The sequence below is a fragment of the Pantherophis guttatus genome, chromosome 4, assembly GCF_059756535.1.
Source record: "Pantherophis guttatus breed Tessera chromosome 4, ASM5975653v1, whole genome shotgun sequence".
Lineage (NCBI taxonomy): Eukaryota > Metazoa > Chordata > Lepidosauria > Squamata > Colubridae > Pantherophis > Pantherophis guttatus.
The window spans coordinates 73,318,461-73,343,478 of NC_142066.1; the positions used below are offsets into that span (position 1 = coordinate 73,318,461).

At 38.7% G+C, this 25,018-nt stretch overlaps 1 protein-coding gene across 2 annotated transcripts in view; it reads right to left on the reverse strand.

The window, feature by feature from the left end:
• Positions 1-1,734: 1,734 nt before the first annotated feature.
• VOPP1 (VOPP1 WW domain binding protein) overlaps positions 1,735-25,018 on the reverse strand; it is a 77,140-nt gene continuing 53,856 nt past the window's right edge. For both annotated transcript variants that reach the window (XM_034416512.2, XM_087892418.1), the window contains 3 exons: positions 7,176-7,253; positions 5,744-5,880; positions 1,735-2,625 (listed from right to left, as the gene is read on the reverse strand). In XM_034416512.2, coding sequence (XP_034272403.1) covers positions 2,444-2,625; positions 5,744-5,880; positions 7,176-7,253 — 397 coding nt within the window. In that variant the 3' untranslated portion in view covers positions 1,735-2,443. The remainder of the gene's footprint in view (positions 2,626-5,743; positions 5,881-7,175; positions 7,254-25,018) is intronic.

The following is a 25,018-nucleotide window of genomic DNA, read 5'->3' on the forward strand; positions in this document are numbered from 1 at the left end:
GTCTTCGGAGAAGGGCGGCATATAAATCAAATTTAAAAAAAAAATTAAAAAAAAAAACAGTTATTTCAGATTAAAGGCTGAAGTTGAGATGTATAGTTCAAAAAATGTTCAAAAGTTTGATTACATCTGAAACTGAAGATGTAATTGCAGCCCAGTTTAAATTGCAGCCCAGTTTAAATATTCATGAAATGCTAATAAACTTAAAAATTTCTAGAATTTAATCATTTACACTTGGCTCAGAAGCAAGACACTAAAATTGAATAGCAATAGCTTCTTTCTTACTATTTTTAAGAATTATCAAGGAAGTTTCATGTATTACAGAAGGCTAGGTAGAAAAAAATGATCCAGCAATCTCGCTTCTTGAAAAAAATTGCTCATTATAGCTGTGATGCAAATCTTTTGCATATTGTAAACAAACATTTAAAATAGTTTAGATATATGTCTAAAATGTAAATGCCAGAGTTTCGCTTTTTTTCAAAATATATTCATTTGACCAATACACAACGAAAATAACATATATTCAGTCAAGGTACTGAATTAATTAAAATCAAAGTCTCATTTGAATACTGCCTCCAAAGATGTCCATGCACTGAAATGGAGGTGCCTCTCAGATACTCCTTCAGATCTTACAGATTATCTAGAAATTTCCCATTTTTTTAAAGACTGAAGTCCAATATTATGGATAGATGAATTGGTGGTACATTATCCATTCATGTAAACTTTCATAGCATTATCTGGTTTTCTTCTCCCTTCATTTGAATGTCATTCTGCTATACATCACTTATAGATTAAAGGGAAGAATTCACAATTGCCCAGCTTTCTCAGTTTACCTGCAGAAGCCTAGCTAAAAGAAAAACTGTCCAGATACATCCTAGTAACCTTAAGTTTCATTTATTCTTTAGTGGAAACAAGATCTAGGAGCTGAGTTCCTAAATATTTCTAATGCCAGTAAAGGTAAAGGTTTCCCCTGTCCAGGCAAGTCTGACTTTAGGGGACAGTGCTCAATTTCATTTCTTAGCCAAGGAGACCAGCATTTTCCGAAAACATTTTCTGTGATCATGTGGCCAACACGACTATATGCCGAAGCACCTGGAACACTGTTACATTCCCACCATGTTATCTATTTATTTACTTGAATTTGGAAATTTTCGAACTGCTAAGTGGGCAGAAGCTGGAACAAGTAACAGAAGCTCACCCTGTCCCGCAGCGTTCAGGTCTTGAACCTGGGCTGTCAGCAGCCAAATGCAGGACATTTCTAATGAGAAAAATCTATGGAAACTGAGACTCATACTTTTGATGGATGAGATTTATACCTGTGGATTTCTACATGATGCTTTTATCACATCCTGGAAAATCTGCAATCACGTCTCAGTACCTGGCAAATCTCAATTTCAGTAAGATTTTCACTCTGAATAAATAACTATGTAACCAGCCCACCCACCACTCTCCAGGAAAAAGTCATGTGGAAATAAGTCTCCAATGTCAAAAAAGGAAAACAACTGAAAACAAAATGGAAGTACTAGTAGTCTATTCTCAAATATAAAAGCAAGCCCATGTTTGTAATCAGACCAACCAGGATTCCTTACTGAGTTCTCCTGTTTCAGATGCACCTCTCACATCCAATTAGGAATACCTATAAAAACAGTGTATGCCAAAATACAGTTGTAAAAAGGTCCCCTGAATCAATATAAAAACTCCAAACTTTTTCTTTACATAACCAGTATTTTCTATTAATTTTTGTATTATTCTATCTTGGCAAATTACTGTTGACCCTCAGAAGCATTTTCCATTCCATCCCAAATCAGCAATTTGCTATGACATCTGCACTCCCAAAAGGATAATGCATTTTCTTATTTTTGGCAGCCCATCTTCAACAAACTGGTAGCATAGGAAATTTTGTAATATTCTTCCCTCCAATGTTGGTGCTAGTGAATCAAAGGGATTTTATTCTTACATGAAAGGTTTTCCACATATTGTACTACAGTTCCTCCAAGTTTCCTTTATCAACTCTTTATTTGTCTAAGCTTTATTAACAAGTTCATTTGCTTCAAGTAATTCAACTGTCTTCAGTCCATCATCTTTTTTCCTCTTTTCATCTGTAAAATGATACAATATCTTCCTAGAGTTTTAAATTGTTTTGTGCTTACTACCATTCTTTCCCTCAAACATGTGTTACTATATGCATCAAAATCACAAAGAAAATAAATTTAAAAGGTCAGCAAAGGGAATTTAAATATAGGTTTCAGAAGAGAAGCACACACAAAACTTTTCTCATTTTGAATATGTCAAAACTTAATTTGTCCTGTGCTGTAAATCCATCACTATTGTCCAAAGTATTGTAGTTAGAGCAACAGCAAAGGATGGTAGAGCTCTGAGAAGTCTTCAGCTCAGCTCACAATTTATCTTCCTTCTGACTAAGGTCCTGCTGGTTTCAATAAAGAGATTATGTGAAAGATTTCACAGCCTGCTCATATGATGGGGGTGGGGTATTGCAGTAAGAAGGTGGAGGGGGATAAACTTGGTTCATTTGTGGAGATTTAGGTTGGACATGATAACTCATCGCCATAGGATTCATCGTCATTCCTTCTGGATCTGCATAATAGGCCATTCCTGGCTGCTGGACTCCTGAAAAAGAGACATAATGATAAATATCAGAAACTGATTAATGTGACCATGTCTGAACAAGTAATTCTGGATGATCTTCAAGCTATATTCACAAGGCTTTTTATATTGTATAGTTTAGAAAACATTAAATATAAAAAAATCCCATCAAGAAGATCAGATTTCTGCAATCTGAAATAAGTGGATCTTTTTTCTTAGTAGCTTAGAAATGAGACAATATTTACCTTCTTTTTGAGCTACTAATTTCATATTCATAATTGTTGCATTTGCCAAATTGTATCTACAAGCCTTGTTTCTATTCATTCCTCTTTCACCATTTTTTGAGTCAGTCATCCAACTTAGTATTTAATGAATTATCATACATATGCTGTGACAATGTGAGAGAGAAGTAAGTTCAGTTCATAGAATGTCTGGATAAAACAGAAACTAGAATATTATAAAGAAAAGGCAGTGTTCGTTTTGAAATTAAAATGGATTTCTCAAAAACTCTTCAGAAATCATTAGACAATTATCTGGCACTTATATGGTAATATGGCTCTATCCAAAAAAATGTTGCTGCCATGATACCCCTTGTCAGGGTTCTGACCGATGCTCTAATTAAATCATGAGCCTCAAGCCAAACTTCAAAAGAAATCCAGTTTAGGAGCTTCATGTTGGCATGGACCAAGTGAAGCCAACTCTGACCTCACTTAATTCTCTTGGCTCTGACCCTGTTTCCCCCTCCCCCCAAGGTCTGTCATCAGTCACATTCCCCAATGAAGCAATTTGGTAGGTTGTAGAAGTCACTCCTTCTGGCCACTGTGGGTCTCCGTGTAGATGACCTTGACATTGCCGGCTGGAATGTGCTTTGTTTTGACTGAAATGCAAATTCCTCGATGCAGCTGCGAGGCTTGATTCCCCATCCCCCTGCCTATTGCAATTCGAGAGCAGGTCAGGAATGCTTTGCCAGTTGACATCCCACAGAAAAAGCAAGTGTTTTCAGATAAAGTTTTTATTATACAGTTTCACTGTAAGTTTTTATTTGCTATGGTCTCAGATTTTATTGGGACAATATAATTCTTTAATAATTTCATACTCTTTGTCCTATATATTTTAAGCTCTTCCAAAAAATGAAGTAATGCTACAAAAGATAGATCTGCCATGCCTTTTGACTAGTAGCACTCAGAGCCTCCTCTATGAAAGTATTCACCATCCTATATGATGTGATATGATGACTCCCTTCAAATCATTGATGGTATCAATTCAGCCCTTTCCCCTCATCATTTACAGATCCTCAGGTAATTCTGAATTACAATCCACAGATTTGAAATCTGTCAGTAGATAATATAACTGGGACTGGTATTTCTGGTGGCTTATTCTTCAACAGTAGAAAGATATATCTTCTATCACAGTAACGCATGGACAAAATGAAAATTTATGTTTGAATTTGAAGCAAATAGTACATACAGTATATGCTTAAAGATCACTTCTTGTTCAAGGTATGGCCCTTTCAATTATATTTTTGTTTAGTACATGTTTACTATTAAACTCTATTTAAATTTATTTTCCCTTTTCTTCTGTTCAAAGATTAAAAGAAAATCTATCTGTTTCCCCCAAAATAAGACATCCCCTGATAATAAGCCCAATCGGGCTTTTGAGCGCATGACAATAAGGCCAAGCGCTTATTTCAGGGTTCAGAAAAATATAAAACAGGGTCTTATTTTCGGGGAAACATGGTATATATTCAACAACATACAATGAAACACTTTAATATGTGAATAACTGCAAGGAGAAAAATAGATAAATATGTTTAATTCCCTGTGTCATTGGAATCCTATGTGTGAGAGTGTATTTACATTTTGAGTGGACTGGCTTGATAACTGAAGGAAACCATTTGATGTATTTGGGTTTCTTAGACATATTAGTGTTGTTTCTTTGATTACAAAAAATAATAATAATTTTATTCCATGGAAAAAATAATTTAAAACAATGTGCTTTTATCTTCTTTTTCATTAAACAGCCACCCCAATCTGGCACACTATGTCTGGGATGTTCTGTTTGAAATTTTAATTTCAATTTGAAAATACCAGAACTATTTAGCTTCTTTCTTTTCTATTATTTTGCCTATTTGTGGTCCCAGCAGTTCTTGCTTGCAGGCAAATGGTATTTTTTGCAGATATTCCAATGCAGTATTATAGCTACTGTATTTTTCAGAGTATAAAATGCACTGGACTATAAGATGCACCTACCTTTTTTGGTGAGGAAAACAAAAAAAGGAAATCTGCCTCTGCCTCGCAGCAAACAGCCTGCTTTACTTTCATTTTTGTTTTCAGCATAAGTTGATTAGCACAAGAAAAAAAAAATCTGCTCCAGCAATTTACTTCCTTGCAGCAAGTAGCAAAGGCCTGCGCAAAACAGCTGAGAGTTGGGAGGCTGATCCAATCAACTTGTGCTAATTAGGCTCTGCTGAAGCTGAAACGAGCTGTTTCTTCTTGCTGCTTGCTGCAAGGAGGTAAATTGCTGGGAGGCAGAGGCCAAAGGATGGGGGCCAATGGGTGGGTGGGGCTACATTCGATGTATAAGACGCACCCAAATTTTCACCCCCTTTTAGTGGGGAAAAAGGTGCATCTTATACTCCGAAAAATATAGTACTTTATTATGCTGTTGTTTACAGGCAGTTTTTGTGATTTTGCAATAGCTTATTAGGTGATCTACTGTTTCTTCACTTTTATTACATTCTGGTGATATATTAGAAAAAATTTGTTAATAGCCAATTTCAAATAGCAAATCTGTCTGATTTGGATGGACTCTCTTTATTGGAGATATATAAGTTGAACAACTATGGCTTTAACTTGCATTAAGATAGCCTAAATGGTCTTCAACCTGTTTTTTTTTTTTTTTAACTTTTTGTATGATCCTTTGTAGTCACACCTTTTATTCATGGCACAAATTTTGCTTTGAAGTTATACTTCTTCAATCTGCCTTTTAAGTCTTTTAAGATGTCTGGCAAATTTCATAAGGTAAAGCATTGGATTACTTTACAATCTAATCAGTGAGAACCTGGCAGTAATTATTGAAATAAATAATTACTATATTATTGAACAATAGGTGTAAACCTGATAGGGCAATTGTAATCTCTAACCTGGTGTACTGGAGTTAGGTGGTCGAGTGAATGACACATTATAAGTTGTTTCATCAACCAGTGGTGGAGGATACATCCGTCTTCGGATAAAGAAACCAGCCCCACAGCAAAATAGAACTCCCATCATCAGAAGAAACCTGAGCAGAAAAACAGGTTAGTTATTTATAAAATTTACTGTATAATTAATTATTGATCCCAGTAAAAGTAATTAATCAATGGTCCATAAATCTAAATGGCTTAGAAAAAATTGATTTTTTTTTTTTTTTTTTTTTTTTTTTGGACTATGCTTCAAGTACTGTTTAGGCAAGGTATATAAATTTCATCTTGCTTAGCATTGGTTTTTTGGTGTCTAAAGCTTCCCACAGTTTGCCAAATATCTGAACATTTTGGAGGTGAAAATACATTAAGAGATTTTTTTCCACAAACTTTCCATATCTCAAAGACCATCTGGGACAATGAAATTAATAATTGTTTCATGTTCACATAACAGCCAGCTAGTCTAAACTTTGAGGCCTGCTCAATTCCAGGTTTGTTTGAGGGGGCGGTAGTTAGAGACTGCATCTAAAAGGAAGAAGGGATGACCAGAGGGAGGCTTCATGGTGTGGAAGAGATGCTTGCCTTGATGCTATTCACTCATTCTAAGCTTGTATGTGCCCAAAAGAAAACTCTGACTCTTGTTTCAGATTTAATCTTTTATCCTTGTTATACCCATATACTTTATTGGATATTATGGCCCATTAAACTGAATGAAGCTTACTTATATGAAGGCAGGTATCAGGTTGTATTAATTACTTAAACCCATCTGTCATAGTAATACAGGAATTCTTGTCTGACTGATTTAGAAAGCATCAGATGGGGGAGTGTTGCCTTAGGCACTTAAATTCATTTTCAAAGTAAATTAACCTTAAAAAGATGATTAGGGGACTGGAGGCTAAAGCATATGAAGAACGGTTGCAGGAACTGGGTATGTCTAGTTTAATGAAAAGAAGGACTAGGGGAGACATGATAGCAGTGTTCCAGTATCTCAGGGGTTGGCACAAAGAAGCGGGAGTCAAACTATTCTCCAAAGCACCTGAGGGTAGAACAAGAAGCAATGGGTGGAAACTAATCAAGGAGAGAAACAACTTAGAACTAAGGAGAAATTTCCTGACAGTTAGAACAATTAATAAGTGGAACAACTTATTAATTGTTATTAATAACAATTATTAATTATTCACAATTTACCTGCAGAAGTTGTGAATGTTCCAACACTGGAAATTTTTAAGAAGATGTTGGATAACCATTTGTCTGAAGTGGTGTAAGGTTTCCTGCCTGGGCAAGGGGTTGGACTAGAAGACCTCCAAGGTCCCTTCCAACTCTGTTATTCTATTCTAACCACAAAGGAAGGCTTCATGGATATCACATTAACCTTAGTAGTTGTTTTCCAACTTACCAAAAATACCATAGTCTCTGGATCGACAGACTTCTCACGCAGCATCTTGAACCACAACAATCTTCATAGGATCGACATCTGAATAAAAAAGACATTTGGGGATAGCAATGGAAAAACTAAGAATTTGAAGACTTCTTATAATTAAGAATTAGCAGGAAAGCAGAACCTCAAAATGCAGTTCAGTTTCCTTGCTTTAACTGTGAACATGATTGCTAGATAACAAATTCTGGAAGATCCACAGTTTTGCTTTAAAGAAATTTACATTATGTTATTTGTGGGATTAGCTATCCGAAATCAAAAGCTGTTCCCTGGAAACTAACTATAGTGCTAATTTGGGCCTGTCAAGAAGTCACACCTACTCATCATCAACTACCACAGATTCAAGGACAGAAAATTCTTTACTGTTGATACAACTGATTTTTTTCTTCATTCATATTCATGTGATTATACTTTGGGTACACTAGGAAAGAAGAAAACAAAACTATCTACAATTTCACATGGACATAAAATAATATATTTTCAAACTGGATATTTATAAACGAAGCTAAGTCGCAAAACATGGATTAAGATATCACCTGTATCTGGTCATATTTATCAAAAAAAAGATAAAAATAAAAGTCTTCCTAGAAAAATGTGGAAAAAACAAAATAAATTAAAATGATTCATGATTTCATTACCTAATTAACAGCATTATACTTAGGGGCCCAGTCATCCAGATGTTTATACTGGATTTGGTATTTTTGTTTACTTATCAAGTCTTTACCAAGAACCTGGGATAGGCAGATGTTGCTGTTTAATAACATTAGAAATAACATATATTTATATGGATATAAGCTGTTCTAAACAACGCTGCCTTTGAAATTATTACTATTATGTTGGTTGCACAATTTTTTTTCTGTTCTCAGATTATCCCTCTATTCAGTACCGGTATAAATGAAAGGAAAAACACATACTTCCAAACTGCATATAGTAAATTGTTAGATGTTCTGTTAGCATTACAGGAATATTCCCAGGTGGAATCTCTTTTTTAGGCTATATGCCATCAGTGGAGAGGTCTCAAAATCACCTTCCACTGGGCTTCTAATGGGAATGTTTTTCTGCTCATGATATGGATAGTGAAGTCTGAGGCTGGATAGAAAGAAGCACTGCAGCCCAAAGAGTTTAATTACAATAAAAAACCTTCAGAAACATAGATTTACTATGAAGCAACTATATTATGAGTTACAAGCCATGTAATGTTTAGGTAGATGTTGTTTTCCCCAGACATTTTATTTTTTTTAAAAAAAAAATCCTCTGATTTTTCCAACTTGCAGCTGAGAGGTTGCAACTTGCTACATAAGACCTGAGTGGGATGAAAGAATTTTCTTTATCTTTCCTCCTATAATAGCTTATGAGGATCTGGCATATCTGTGAGTGTGGGTACATGTGTATTATTCTGTTGCGTAACTTCACTGCAAATAGTAGCAAAGAGAAAGGGAAAGGAATACAAATCAGTATTCAACATTATGAGCAATTTAGCCCTCAGCATCTCCATACATATTAGCATGTCATTTCTAAATTTCAAAAATCCAAATGATCTCTATATGACAGCTCTAGTGCTCGTCTGGATTTGTGGCTGTGCTTATGGAAAATTATGTGTGCCATGCTGGACTTCGTAGAATAACTAAACTAAATAACTAAAATTTGAATATTTCAAGAGCGCCTTCAATTTCAAAATAAAACAAAAATAGACATAAATCATCAAAATACAGGTTCCTGCAATAGAGTCTTAAAACATGGACAGATTACTGGACTTCCGGTGGTGACGTCAGCATGTCTGGAGCGAGAGAACGGGGCTCCATTCTTGTAGTTCCAATATTCCCAACCAGGAAGCCGAATTAGGCACTATTGATCCCAGAGAGATCAATAGAAAAAAGAGCATTCTTCAAGGACCTCGGGGGAAAAACAAACAACCCGAAGGTTCAGGAGAAACCTCTTAATTCCGGTAAAGGAAAAACCAGCCATTTTGGCTGGCCCGAAGCGCTGACAGCTGAGGAGTAGGAAGCAAAAAGTGAACCAAAAGATCGCGACGGTATGAGAAGCCAGGAAAAAAAAAACAAGCAAGGAACAGCTATATAGTGGAAGAAGAGAACAGAGAGATCGAGTCTCCAAAACAAGCAGCAAAACAGTAGCCAGATAAAAGTGGTGATGAAAAGAGAGAGCGGAAGGAGGAACTTTGACAGGTAGTGACTGCGCGAAAGGAGAAAGAGTGGTGGAGACGAGGAAGAAGACTCCAATGGATATAATTTGATTTTGATTTGAAAGAGGTGTGGATTACAAAACAAATAGACTGACTGGAAGATGGTGATTTGGACTAGGACTGTGAGACTGACTGAAACCCTTAAAGATTGGAAAGAGATAACGAACAGCGGAAGAAAGAAGGAACTTTGACAGGTAGTGACTGCGCGAAAGGCAAGAGCATGGCGGAGACAAGGAAGAAAACTTTAACGGATATATTTGGATTTTGACATGAAAGAGGTGTGGATTACAAAATAAATAGATTTGTTGGAAGACGGTGCTTTGGACTAGGACTGTGAGATCGACGGAAGCCATTAAAGATCGGAGGGAGAGAGCGAGCGGTGGAACCGGAGTGGTGATTGGAGAAGTGGTGACTTTAATGGAACTATAGACAGAATAGATTTTGAAAATAACGAATTTTAAACCTGTTATTTAAAAGTGCTGAATCTGGACATTTGGATATTTGGACATACCTGGAGAGTGGCATTAAAAACTATACTTCAGGAGAGTTGGAAAAAAGAACTGTACAGATGACTGAGCAGAAAATGATGCAAGAGTGAAAGAGGATTGTATGGAAGAAGAATAACGAAATATATATATAATTGATTAACCTGAGTAGAATTATTAATTATTAATAACTGCTGATTGTTGATTATTTTTTTTTATTGAAAAAGTTTTTCAAATACAAATTTTCCCCTCTTCCCCCCCTCCCTAACCCCCCTCCCCCTCCCTTCCCCCTGTGGCTTCTCCAAAATAAAACCCAAGTTAGTAACAGATTATATAATACTTTACCATCCTTTTGTTCCACCCCCCATATACTAACCCTTTCTTTCTAACAATATTATTATATCCCCCTTATACTATACATTTCAAAAACAACATTCAACTGTAAGATTATATAATAAATTCTAATTTAGCAATTTCATCTATTCAACTCATAATCTATCCTTCTAACAATATCATTATATCCCCCTTATACTATACATTTCAAAACAACATTCAAAGCAACTTTCAGCTGTAAAACTATATAATAAATCCTAATTTAGCAATTTCAACTCATAATCTATCCATTTCCTCCTCCCCCATACATATATCTCTTAATTCGAATCTTTTACGTATATTGATATAACATAACATCCCTTCTCCTAAACTGAACAATCAGTAAACTAACCTATCTCCACCCACTTTCCTACAGGTCTACATACATAATATTTTCAATATCTTTATTCTTCTGCCCATTCCACTAAAAAAGAATTTATTTACATATATATATAAAATCCTCAATTAACTTTAAATTTGTAATCCATATATCTTTTGTGATGTCTCTCAACTGGATTGTTAATTCCATTACCCATGTTAGAGTAACATCACATCCTAATTCCAACAGTATGTTCGGTATCTTCAATTACCATCTGACCCCATCAATAGTAAATGTTTTCATATATAAAAAACCACCCGAGTGACTTTATATTTATATTCCATATAGTGTTGTCTATAATGTCTTCCAACTAGATTATTAATTCCAACCACTGTGTTGGGGTAACAGCCAGATCTTCTGCATGCCCCAATCCCATAGTTCTCTTGCCTTATAGCTCAGCATAAACGTAATCCATTTGTCAAAGAATCCAAAATAGAAAATTCCAATTCACTCAATTTATGGCCATCTTCACATCCCAAGAGTACAGAACTGCAGAGATCTGTCACTCTCCTCAAGATAATATACATCAATACTTTGCCTCAACTAAATTTCTAAATATTCAATCAGCTCTTAAGTAACTGGCATTACACTGTTGTTTGGTCTAAAAATTTTTATTTTTGTAGGACCTGCTTCTTCTTTTCTTAACTTTTTGTGCCTTAAATCTCCATCCTGGTTTCCTTTCTATGAGTTGTATATCAACTGTTTGGTTTCCATGCTGGTCTGTAGCTTGATAAGTCATCACATTAGAATCCAAAGCCGCCTCTCTTGTATTTATAGGTAATCCAACTGTAGCCTCTGAAGGAGAATCCAGAAGCGGCTCATCCACAAAAGCCTCTGTAACTTGTTGTTTTTCGGTTACCTCCACCTTCATCTGCTTAGCCTGAATTTCAATCTCTTGTTGATTTTGCTTTTCTTTATTCCCCTCGTGTATTATACGTGGAGATGTTAAACCCATTTTAAAAACCTTATAGTAAAATTCTTCCGCTTTTTCAACAGTATTTAGTTGATATCGTTCTCCTTGATATCTCAATATTATACCAACTGGGACATCCCACCTGAATGGGATGTTTTGTTTCTTTAGTTCAGTCACCAAAAATCCAAAATCCTTTCTATCTTTTAACAACTTGGGCGGTAATTCTTTAAATATCCAGATCTTCCTTCCATACTTTTCAAGAGTGGAGTTGAAAGACTTTTGTACAATATCATTTCTTATTTCTTTATCAGTAAAGTAAATCACCACATCTCTAGGCAGCTGCCTTTGCTTTGCCACCCAAGAATTAACTCTGTAGGCCTTATCAATCTTGCAGGATACATCTTCAGGGCTAACCTTTAAAATCCCAACCAGAACTTCAGCAGACATCTTTCTCAAATCTTGTCTTTTATCTTCCTGTATTCCCCTAATTCTAACCGCAAATTCCATGAGTCTGAATTGCATTATTGTGGCTTCATTTTCAATCCTTTGTTTTATATTATCTACATTGTAAGTCTTATAATCAGCTTCCTTTATTTTTTTAAACTCTACTTCTGAGCTTTTTTCTTGAATCCTTATTAAATCATTTTCAATTCTTTGTATTTTATTATCCAAATTATAAATCATATCATCAACTTCCTTAGAGTCTATTTTTAAATTTATAATTTCATCCATCTTCAGAATTAGTTCTATGAAACTTTTCATATGTTGCTTCAGAATATCATACTTTTGTTGAACCAACTCTTTAATTTCCTGTCTAAAATTTTCAAGATTCAAATTCACAGTCTTATCATGTCTTGCCATCTCCTCCAATAGAAATTTCTTTAGGTCTATGAAGCCATTCTTCTGCATCTGCAAACTCTCAACTTGTTCATGCGATTTATAAATGGGAGACCCCCGCCCCCCATGGCTTGGTTATCTGGCTTTGTCAGTTTTAGCGCCATCCTGCCACACAACAGATTTTTTTTTCTTTTTCCTTTTAAAGAAAAAGACTTCTCTCCAAACAATATCAATAACAAGTCTCTAAGAAGGAAGAAACATGAAATAAGAGTTTTTTCTCTTCACTTCTAACCAGTACTTTTGCTAGATACTTTGTAACTTTGTAATGTTATAAACTATTCAAACGGAAGGACTTTCGCTTTCAGCTTTTCTCAAGCCTCGGCCAGTTGCCATTTTAAACTCTCCTTTTTCCTCCTTTCACTCTTCTTTAATTTTAAAATCAGTTTTGGGGTTAGAATACTTGCAGTTTAGGATCCCCGATCTGGATTTCATCCTGCTTATTCAGATGATCTGTTAATTTCGTTGATTGGTCTGGTCCCAGCACCTAGCTCTGCAAAAAGGCAGAGTTCTCCTGAAGCCCGGAGCAGCAGCGAGCGGAAATAGGGAGCCACAACCTGCTTCGTCCCCAAGAGTAAAAAAAAGAACTCTGGGGACTTCGCAGAGGGCTCTACCTGCCCTCGCCAGCTCTATCTCACATTTCCTTTAGGAAATGGAGTTTTTCGAGCCACCTTTCAGATGTAAAGGTGGCTCTTTACGGGCGACGGGGCTGGCAGTCTCAAAGGACCGTCTGGCCTGATTGTTGATTATTAATTGGTAATTAGTACTTAAAGATTGAGACAAGTTGGATTATTGATATTGATATTAATTTCAGTAACATCTAGTTATATTTATTTATCTTTATAGCTGATTATATATATTGTGCTAACTATATTATTAACAAATTAATGAACTTTTAGAATTTTAAATTTTTTCCCTTACTTCCCTCTTTTTATTTTTTTCTCCACTCTATAAGTGTATATACAAGTTAAAACTTATAGAATCCTAAACAAGTACTCAGAAAGATATATAGTAACATATATTGCCCTATAGAGGGATTACATATTTATTAGACGATAAGAGTATTTACACAGATAAACTTATAATATTATATAGACTGTTATTTAAGGATTTGTAGAATATAGATTAAAGCTATTATAGACAACAAACTTTAGGATATTAAAAGTAAGTTATTGCATGAAATTTTGGGAAAATCTACAACAGAGTAAAAATGACAAGCACAGGCACAACAACTATAACCAAAACAAATAAGAAAATAACCTCGAATCAGACATCTCTTACAGCGTCCCCAGCACATCAAAAGTTGATAGAAACCATGCTGGGAGCAGATAAAGAAAAGGCAGGCTCCATTTCCAGTATACAAAATATTCAATCAGTGTTGACAATGATCCAAGAAGCAATGAACAAGACACAAGAATCCATTGTGAATAATCACGAGGAAACAAGAAGAAACCATGAGGATGTGAAATCTGATGTGGGAGAAATAAAAGACAATATAAAGAAAATGGATGACAAAATAGAAAAAATTCAACAGAATATCGTTAAGAATGAACAAAGGATCCAAAAGGTAGAATCAAAAATGGAACAAACAGACAAGAAGATAGAGACGTTGGAACAAAAGCAGATGTCGACTAACACGGAACTGGAAGAGTTGATCACACATCTGGAAATGGAGAAGGCATCTTTTTATCTTGGGTTCCAGAATATAACGGAAAGTAAGGTTGAAGATTTAGGAGAGATAATGGTGGAGATTCTGGCAGAAACAACACAGAGAGACAAGGAAGATATGAGAAGAGACATTGACGAGGTCAATAGAGTGCATATAAATTATGCATGCAGGCACAAACTGCCAAAGGAAGTGCATGTCAGATTTACCAAAAAAATTATAAAGGAAGAAATCTACAAAAAGATGAGAGATGAGGCAACTCTGTACAAAGGAAAGGAGATAATAACACTCAAACAAATTCCAAGACAAGTAAGGGACCAGAGGAAAAGGGGCGTTGGTCCTACCTGAGACGCTCCTTCTCGTTGGGTGGAGACAGCAGCTAGGATGGGGTGTGCTCGTCTGTTCAGATTGATAGACTGAGCCTGTCATAGTTGTTAAGTACCGCCCTTGTTACTGGGTAGACCCAGCTTTGGCAAAGACAAGAAGATAGGCCGAGTGTGTGGGAGACCAAAAAGAGAGGCAAGTAAAGGACACAGAGAGAGATCAGACTGGCAAAGGGAGGGTCTGGCTGCTGTCTCCACCCAACGAGAAGGAGCGTCTCAGGTAGGACCAATGCCCCTTCTCTATTGTGGGTGGAGACAGCAGCCAGGATGGGACATACCAAAGATCACTGTCCCTACAACTGGGGGGGGGATCAGGCTGGTCCGAAGAACCCTCCCCTGAGAGGACCCATTGCAGCACTCTATGACCAAAAGCGGCATCTGCCGAAGCAAACTTGTCCAGTTTTTAGTGCTGGATGAAGGGAGAAGGGGAAGTCCACGTCGCCGCCCTGCAGATTGGGCCTGCGTGGCCCAAGCCGCCGATGTCACAGCGCTGAGGGTAGAATGAGCAGTCAATCGAGGAGGTCTAGGCAGGGAATGTAGTTCATAGGCCGTGGCTATCGTCTGCCGAATCCAACGTCCGATGGTGGTGGATGACACCTTGCAACTTAGAGAGACCGGCAGGAAAGACACAAAGAGAGATTCTGTTCTGCGGATGTTAGCAGTTTGCTTAATGTAAGCACGTAGTGCCCTCCGAACGTCCAAAGAATACCACCGCTGTTCGAGCCAGTGAGCTGGCGGGGGCAAAAATTGGGCAGGATAAGTTCTTGCATACGGTGGAAGGTCGTATTGACCTTAGGCATAAATGTAGGGTCCAAGCGGAGTACCATGCGATCCGGGTGGAACACACAGAGGTCATTTCGGATGGAGAGGGCAGCAATCTCCGAGATGCAACGAACCGAGGTAATAGCTACCAAAAAGGCAATTTTGCATGTTAACAGCCATAGGCTAGCCGTCTGCAAAGGCTCATACGGGGCACTCGTAAGAGAATTAAGAACTATGGAAAGGTCCCAGGTTGGGTACCTAGGTAGGACAGGAGGGCATAGATTAGTAGCACCCCACAGGAACCAGCGAATCAAGGGGTGCTGGGCCAAGGAAGACAAAGATCCACAGGTAAGTATCGATGAGATCGCCGCCACCTGTCTCCGCAATGTATTAGGAGAAAGCCCCTTGGAAAGGCCCTCTTGAAGGAAAATCAGTATATTGACAATTGAGGCCAGGAGGGGTTGAACCCCGTTCTGATCACACCATGAACAAAAGGTCCGCCAGGTGGCCAAGTACATACGGTCTGTAGAGGGCCTCCACGAAGCCTGAATGGTCCTCATCACATCTGCCGGAATGTTGGCATCTCCTAGGGCGCCAAGCGGTCAGACGGAGCCACTGCAGGTCCAGATGTCTCAATGCCCCTTGAGTCAGGGCGTCCTCCCGTTGAGGTAGCTGCCAAGGTGGGGCTACTGACAACGATACTAGGTCCGCAAACCAAGGCCTGCGAGACCAATGTGGGGCAAGAAGGATTAGTTCCGCTCGTTCCAGCAACAGCTTGCGAATAACCCAGAAGAGCAGAGAGATCGGAGGGAACGCATAGAGTAGCCCTGGTGGCCACGGGGAACGGAGGGTGTCAAAGGCTTCTGCATGCGTCGATGGGTACCTCGGGATGAAGCGTGGAAGTTGCATGTTTTCCGGGGTGGCAATCCGATCCCTGGATTGCCGAAGTGCGCAGCAACCTGTCTGAAGATGTGAGGGTGAAGACGCCACTCCTCGTGGTTCCATCGCTGTCGGCTCAGCCAATCCGCCTGTACGTTGGCAACGCTGGAAATGTGTTCCGCCAGTAATGAGTCGAGATGAATCTCCGACTCATTCAAGATGTTGAGGCAATCCCTCAATGCCTCCAACATCAGGGATTAGGACCGCATGCCCCCTAGGCGACTGATATGGGCCTTCGCCGTAATATTGTCCGTGAGGACAAGGACGTGAGAACTGGAGATGAGGTGTTGAAAGGCCTGCAGTGCCAGACAGCCCACAGTTCCAGCCAGTTGATGGGCCGATGGGCTGCTCCATATGCCTTGCGCCACTTGACCAAGACAATGAGCCCCCCAGCCTAGGAGGTTGGCATCTGTCATCACCACCACTCTCTGTGAGTCGAAGAACAGGCAACCTCGGGATATGGCTGGAGTCTGCCATCACCCGAGGGACATGATCACCCTCCTGGGAACGGGAACTTTTGCAGAGGAAGTGCCTCTGCCCACCTTCTGCAACGGTACAAGAAACCATTGAAGTTCCCTCGAGTGCAATTGGGCCCAGGGAACGATGGAGATGGCCAAGATCATCTTGCCCAGGAGTTGTGAAAGGACAAGAGGTGAAACTGATCTAGCCCATTCAACCTTGGAAACCAGAGCCCTTAAGCTATCTTGTCGCTCTTGTGACAGATAAACCCTCCCCTCCACCGAATCTATCAGAGCCCCTAGATGGAGCAAACGAGTGGTAGGGACTAGATGGCTCTTTTCCAGGTTAATGGAGAAGCCATGGGCTGCCAGGTCTGGAGAGTAACATGCAGATCAGCAGATGCCTGCTGCAGGGTAGAGGACAAAATTAAGATATCGTCTAAGTAGCACTGTAGATGAATAGACTAGGCCCTAAGGGAAGCTGCCAAGACAGCTAATACCTTGGTAAAGGTACGAGGGACTGATGAAAGGCCAAAGGGCAAAGCCCGATACTGGTAGTGATGACCCCCCTAGCAGAACCTAAGGAACCTCCTGTGGGAGGGGAGGATGGGAATGTGGAGATAGGCCTCAGTGAGGTCTATGGAGATCGCCCCTCTTAACACTGTTGAGAATAGATCGTAACGACTGCATCTTGAACTTGCAGTATACAACATACCGGTTCAAATGTTTAAGGTCCAGAATAGGTCTCCACCCACCCACCTCGATGATTTTGGCACAAGAAAAATGCGGGAATATAATCCCGTCCCCTTTTGGTCATCAGGCACCGATTGGGTAGCCCTGATAGAAAGGATGCTGAACCGCCGAGTCCATAAGGGACCATTTAACGATGTCATGAGAAAGCGGACAGTATGAGGTAGGAGAGTGGCCACTGGTGTGTCCATGGCCGGAACTTGGAGGATGGTGTCCAAATCCTGTGCCACATTGAAATTTCTGCGGTCCGTGGCCGTTGGGGCCAGGGCCGATCCAGGAGAGGACCATTGTTTCCGGATGACATTGAGGAACAGAGGGGGGGTAGGAATGGTGTCCACAGGTCTGGATGGTTTAGCGAACAAGGGGTTCAGAGCCCCTTCGGGCATAACCAGGGGAGCCAGCGTAGGAGATGGGGAGCCCAGCTGGGCCGTAGAGACGGCCTTGTGCAGCAAGGATTTGAATAAAGCCTGAGGAAACAAGCCCGTAAAGGCAGGCTGGTCCAGCAGGAGGTCCTCATCTTCTCACAGATCCAAGTCACGAGAAGCTTCCACGGCCTGGGAAGATGCATGGCTCAAAATGGAGGAAACTGGGGAGTCCGGAGCCTCGATAGAAAGAGTGTCCTCCTACGCAACGTCCATCCATGAAGTAGAAGCGCCAGATTGGCCCTGTTGGTGGGCCAAAATTGTGAAGCCAACAACTGCTGCACCGCTGCCGCAATGATTTGTTGAATTTGGTCTGGCGATAAGAAATTGTGTTGCTGTACGACACCACACCCCAAGTCCGCTGGAGGAGGGGCAGACGCCGTTTCTGGTGAAGCCATAAACAAGCCTGGAGCCAGGGAGGACTCTGCCGGCAGCACAGAAGCTGGAGCGGTCTCTGAGCCCCACAAACTGTCCGGCTGTATAATTACCGGACAATCCTGGAGGGAAACTTGGTCCACCTGCGCCCCGGGATTAGCCTCCGTGGCTGAAGGCTGGTGTCCGCTCACCTTGGCACAAAGTCTCTTAAGTATCTTATCTCTTCGGGCTTCAGAGCAGGAGGGTGCAGAGTGGGAGGAAGTCTTATGGTGCAACCGAGAGGAATCTGAGTTTTTCGGCCTAGGTAAGGGGACCTGGTTCTGGTCCTTATTAGCATGAGAATCCCCTTGAGGGTGAGGGCTTTCAGAGCGCTCCGCCTTCTGGCCATGCTTCGATTTGTGTGAAGCCTTGGGCATAGTATCAGTTAACACAGCCGTCAGTAAATGAGGCAGTCAGTAAATAAGGAATAACTTGCAGCTCACAAATTCAGAAATGCCCAGAATTAGTGCCAAGTGTCTCACAGACTGGCAAGGCGAGGAAGGATATGCCCTCAGAAGGCACAGGCCGAAGCCTGGAGGCCTAAAACAAGCGCAAATAGCACTGAGGGAAAAGAGAACCCAAGCAAAAAAGGAAGCGCAAGGAAACTCCATTGAATATTAGGGTGATCGGGCTTTGTCGGTAGTTGCTGGGAGCAAAGCTATAAGCCCCGCGCGAAACGAGCTGATAGAGGAGGGTAAAAGCTCCACAAAAGTTCGCCCTCCATGCTGGGTCTCCAGTAATGCTGGCAAAGGGGGGAGCGAAGCCCCTCGAATGCCCCGAGAACAACCAATTGTCGCAGCTCAAACTCGTTGCTGTTAAAAATGCGCGATGAGGAGCGCGAAGCGATGCCCAGACTGACAGCTCTCCTCAGCTGATTTTCGCGCTGAAAACAATCTGCGGCGCGTGAACCTCCACTATGGCCTCTCCCAAGCGGTTGGACAGTTCAGGCACTCAAGTAGCCACAGCCGGGGGCATGAAGCTCCGCTAGCTGGCTATAACGAGTTTCAAAGTCAAGCTAGTATCGTGCAGCAATGACAGAAAAATGCAATAAAGCTCTGGCAAGAAGCAGAGACAAAATGGCTGCCCAAGGATATAGAGGGGAGCACAAAAATTCCTCAACCATTAATTATAGTCCAGTGGCCCTGCCAAGGCTGGCAGTAGTCCCCACCAGAGCGCAAGGCTCCACGGACCCCAAATCAACACTCAGAGGGTAAGGTAATGAGATGGGTCAAAGGGCTGAGGGAAATCTTTCCCAGATAACTAGACAATCCAGTCACTAGGGATCAAATATCTTACAATTTGTAGAATAAATGAAATCGCAATCCAAAGAATAATCCAAATCACAGTCCAAGTCAAACCAGCAACACTAAGAATAATCAGGAGCCAGATGACAGTAAAAGTCAAGAATTAAATAGAAAAAAGGTCAGAGGAACAGTCCCACACGCCTGTTCAGACTGAAGACTGAGCCAAAGCTGGATCTACCCAGTAACAAGGGCGGGACTTAACAACTATGACAGGCTCAGTCTATCAATCTGAACAGACAAGCACACCCCATCCTGGCTGCTGTCTCCACCCACAATGGAGAAATTACAACTTTCTCACATCACCATTAAACAAATATAAAGTCATGTTTCGATGGCTGATACTGGAGGGCATTCTAATCTCTTGGCAAGAGAAGAAATACAGGATAGATAACTTGGAAAAAGCTCAGGAGTTTTTTGAACGCCATTTCACCTTGGAGGAAGATCAAGAAAGTAGAGAGGAATTGGAAAGTAAAAGCCAAGAAGAATGTGTCACAGAAGAAACAGAAGGAGAACAAGAGGAAAGGAGAAGATTGGAAAGAGAAAGAATAGAGAGAGAGGGAGCGAGGGAAAAAACACAAATAGTAACAAGAAACAAAGAAGACTAAGGACAACGAATAGATAAGAATAAAAATGGAGCAAAAAATAAAAATGATTTCAATTAACATAAACGGATTAAACACACCAGCCAAGAGAATTCAGACATTTACAAAGTTACAAAAATTGGAGATGGACATTATAAATTTACAAGAAGTTCATATCAAGAAACAACACAAAAAGATGCTAGAGAATCCAAGATTAGGAAATTTATATATTTCATTAGCAGAACAAAAAAAGCGAGGAATTGCAGTTTATATTAAAAAACATTTGAAAACAAAACAAATATACACAGACGAAGATGGAAGGATCTTAATGATTAAGATACAAACAGAACAAAAAATAATATTATTGATTTCGATCTATGCATCAAACGGGAACCAAAATGAATTCTATAAAAGTTTACATGATAAAGTAAAAGATTTGGAATATGAAAATATTTGCATTATAGGTGACTTTAACGCAATTACGGACATGAAAAAAGACTATCAGAGTAACAAGAAAAATTAAACTAAGAAAAAGACTCTTCCAGATATGTTTAAAGAGATGATACAGGAATTATGTCTTCAAGATGCATGGAGGGAGGTAAATAAAGAGAAAAAACAGTATACATTCTATTCTAGTCCACATCAATCATGGTCTAAAATAGACATGGCTTGGATGACAACAGAACTCAGAAAAGATGTTGAAGAGGTAGAAATAATGACAAATACGTGGGCAGATCACAATCCGGTAAAAGTAATATGGAAAGGACAACGGAGAAGGAAAAGATGGATGATGAACAAGGAAATATTAAAAGATAAAGAATACGTACAAATGATGGAAAAAGAAATGAACATATTTTTCAAGATAAACTCAAAAGAGCAAACCTCACTTCAAAATCTTTGGGACACGGCAAAAGCGTACATAAGAGGTCTGACAATTGCACATACAGTGAAGAAAAATAAAGACAAACATCAATCACAAGATAACCTGATAAAAAAGCTTAAAGAATATGAATTTGATCTCCAGAAGGAACCCCAAAATAAAACTATCAAAGGAAAAATAAATTTGACAAAACATAAAATTAATTTGATCACACAAACCAAAATAGCAAGGAAAATTAAATCAGCAAAACAAAATCATTTTGAATATGCAAATAAAACAGGACATTGGTTGGCTTATAAATTGAAAAGAGAAAAAGAGAAAAGAACAATACACCAATTACAAGATGAGACAGGAGAGATATATTATAGAAATGAGGACAAAAAAAATATAGCGAAAAGATTTTTCAAAAACTATACAAGCAAAAGGAAATATTGGAAGAAGATATTAAACAATATTTAAATAAATCAGAAGTAAAAGGTTTAGAAGAGACACATAGAGAAATATTGAACAGGCCAATTAATATGATGGAATTAATAGAGGCAAGAAAAAAAACAGAAAAATAACAAAACCCCAGGCCCAGATTGCATACCGGCAGAATTTTACAACTTGGGTCAGCACTCAATAGATGAAATTTTACTTGAAACTTTTTTTTTATTGAAAAAGTTTTCAATTACAAATTTTTCCCCCTTTCCCCCTCCTCCCTAACCCCCCCTCACCACCCCCTCCCCCCTCCCCCTATGACTTCTTCAAAATAAAAACCTAATACATAACAGATTATATAATATTTTACCATCCCCTTACTCCCTCCCCAAATACTGACCCTTACTCCTAGTGATATTATTAATATTATTACTTCCCCTCTTACCATACACTTCAAAATAACATTCCATTATAACACTATGTAATAACTTCTGATTTAACACAGTAATATTATTATAACTCCCAATTTATCGATAATCTGCCATTTTTTTCTCCTCCCCCATACTTATGTCTGTATATTAATATAACATTTCAAAATAACCTTCCACTTTAAAACTATATAATAAATCCTACTTTAACATTTAATCTTTTGTGTATATTAATATGACATTTCAAAGCAGCCTTCCCCATATATTCTAGTTTTACATTTGTTCTACACTATCCATTTCCTCCACTCCCATAAATATATCTCTTAAGCATCCCTTTTCTTAATCTGTATAATCAAATCACTAACCTATCTCCACCCACTTTCGTACAAAATTACCATACACAACAATTCTTAATATCTTTGTTCTTCTGCCCATCCTACTAAAAAATATTCCCTTATATAAACAAAATCAATAACTTTAAATTTATAATCCATACAATATCTTCTTTAATATCTTTCCACTGGATTGCTGACTCCATCATCCGAATTAGGGTAACATAACATCCCAGTTGCAACAGAATATTCAAAATCCTCAGTTATCATCTGCCCCCATCAATAATGAATATCTTCGTATATATATAAGAAAAAAGAAAACAACCACCCGAGTGACTTTATAATTGTAATCCATGTAATATCTGTAATAGTGGCTTTCTTCAGGATTATTAATTCCCATTCTCATAATGGGGTAACAGCCAGATCTTCTGCATGCCCCAGCATAACTCTCTTGCCTTATAGCTCAGCATAAGTATAATACGTTGACCAATGAAAAAAAACGAAAACCCAAAAATAGATAATTCCAATCCAACAATTTAAGGCCCTTTTCACATCCCAAAATTACGGCATTGCAGAGGTCTGTCACTCTCCTCAGGATGATATTAACCAATACTTCGCCTTAACCATCTTTTCATATATTCAGTCATATATTTTTTTTAAAAAAATAACTGGCTTCGCTGTTGCTTAATTTAGAAATTTTTATTTTTGTGAGATCTATTTCTTTTTTTCCTTTCTTTTTGTGGGTTTGATCTCCATCCTAATTTGCTTTCTGCAAGTTGTGTATCAACTGATCGGTTTTCATTCTGCTTTATAACTTGATCTTGTTGGTTTTGCTTTTGTGACTCATATTTCTTTTCTGTAAGTTGTGTATCAATTAATTGATTTCCATGGTTGTCTGTAGGTGGTGAGTCTGTAGGTTGGTGAGTCGTCACGTTAGAATCCGATACCACTTCTCTCTTATTTATAAATAATCCAGTTGAGGTGTCTGAAGAATCCAAAGGCAATTCTTCTACCAAGGCCTCTGTAACTCGATATTTTTCCTTTATTTCTAACTCCTTCTGCTTGTCTTGTGTTGTGCAAAAAGATGTTAAGTTCATTTTTAAATTTTTTTGATAAAATTCTTCCGCTTTTTCAACAGTATTTAATTGATATCTTTCTCCTTGATATCTCAATATTATACCAACTGGAGCATTCCATCTAAATAAAATCTTTCTTTTTTTAAGCTCAGCCACCAGAAAACCAAATTTCTTTCTTTCCAATAACATCTTAGGCGGGAGTTCTTTATAAATCCAAATCTTTCTTCCAAACAATTGCAAAGTAGACTTAAAAGATTTCTGCACAATATTATTCCTTATTTCTTTATCTGTAAAATAAATCACCACATCTCTAGGCAATTGCCTCTGCTTTGCAATCCAGGAGTTTATTCTATAAACTCTATCGATCCTACAAAATACCTCCTCAGGATGAACCTTTAAAATCCCAGCCAGAACTTCAGAAGATATTTTTCTTAGGTCATCTCTGTTATTTTCCTGTAATCCTCTCAGTCTGATTGCATATTCAGTAAAATTATATTGCATCATTAAAACTTCCTTTTCAATACGTTGTTGTATATTTTCTACATTACAATCAGCTTCCATTTTAGGTTTTTCTTCTAAACTATTGTCTTGGATGTTTATCAAATCATTTTCAATTTTTTCTATTTTATTTTCCAAATTATCTTCAATTTCCTCCATTTTAGACTCTAATAGATTAATATTTGTATCCAACCTGATCAAAAATTCTGAGAAACCATTAGCCATTTTTATCTTTTCTTTAGTTTCCTGCTTAAATTTCTCAAAGTTCTGATTCATAATCTCATCCCTTCTTACAATCTCCTCCAGAAGAAATTCAATTATATTAAAATCAGTTTTCTGAGCCTGTAGGTTAAGAACCTGTTCATATAGTTTGTGGATGGGGAAATCCCCCCCCCTGCTTGTTTATCCAGCTTTGGAAGCCTAAACGCCATATTTCCATACAGGCAAACTTTTTAAAAAGCAAAGCTTCTTTCCAACGAGATCAATATCAAATCAAATCTCCAGAAAAGAGAAAACACAAAAGTGGAGCTTTTTCTTCAATTGTAGCCAAGAGCATTTATTCCGCTACTTTGTAGCTTAATAAGAAACGGAAGGACTTTCCCTTTTCAGCTTCCCTGCTCAAATTTCGGCAGTCGCCATTTTAAAAGCTCTTTTTTACTTTCCTTTGCAAAAGAAGTATAAATACTTGCAATTTAGGGTCACAGGTCCAGATCCAGATCTCATCCTCTTTAGTTAATCTGTTAGTTATCTTGAAAGGCTCGTTTTCGTAGCCTTGCTCTGCAAAAAAGCAGAGGTCTCCCAACGCCCGGAGCAAACGGCGAGTGCTATAGGGAGCCGCATCCGCTCGCCCCCAAGAGTAAAAAAAAAAAACTCTGGGGACTACGCGGAGAGCTCTACCTACACTCACCTGCTCTATCTCACATTTCCTCCTGGAAATGGAGTTTTTCGAGCCGCCTTTCCGTTGTAAAGGCGGCTCTTTACAGGCGAAGGGGCTGGCGGTCCCAAGGGACCGTCTGGCAGCTACGAAAAGCAAACCGGAAGTCCAAATTTTACTTGAAACTTTTAACGATGCACTCTTGAAAGCCACAATTCCCAAATCTTGGACGGAAGCCATTATTACACTTATTCCAAAATAGGAGACAGATCAATCACAAATCAAAAATTATTGACCGATATCATTATTAAACGTAGATTACAAACTATTTACATTGATCATCGCAGAAAGGCTGAAAAAAGTAATAAATGAAT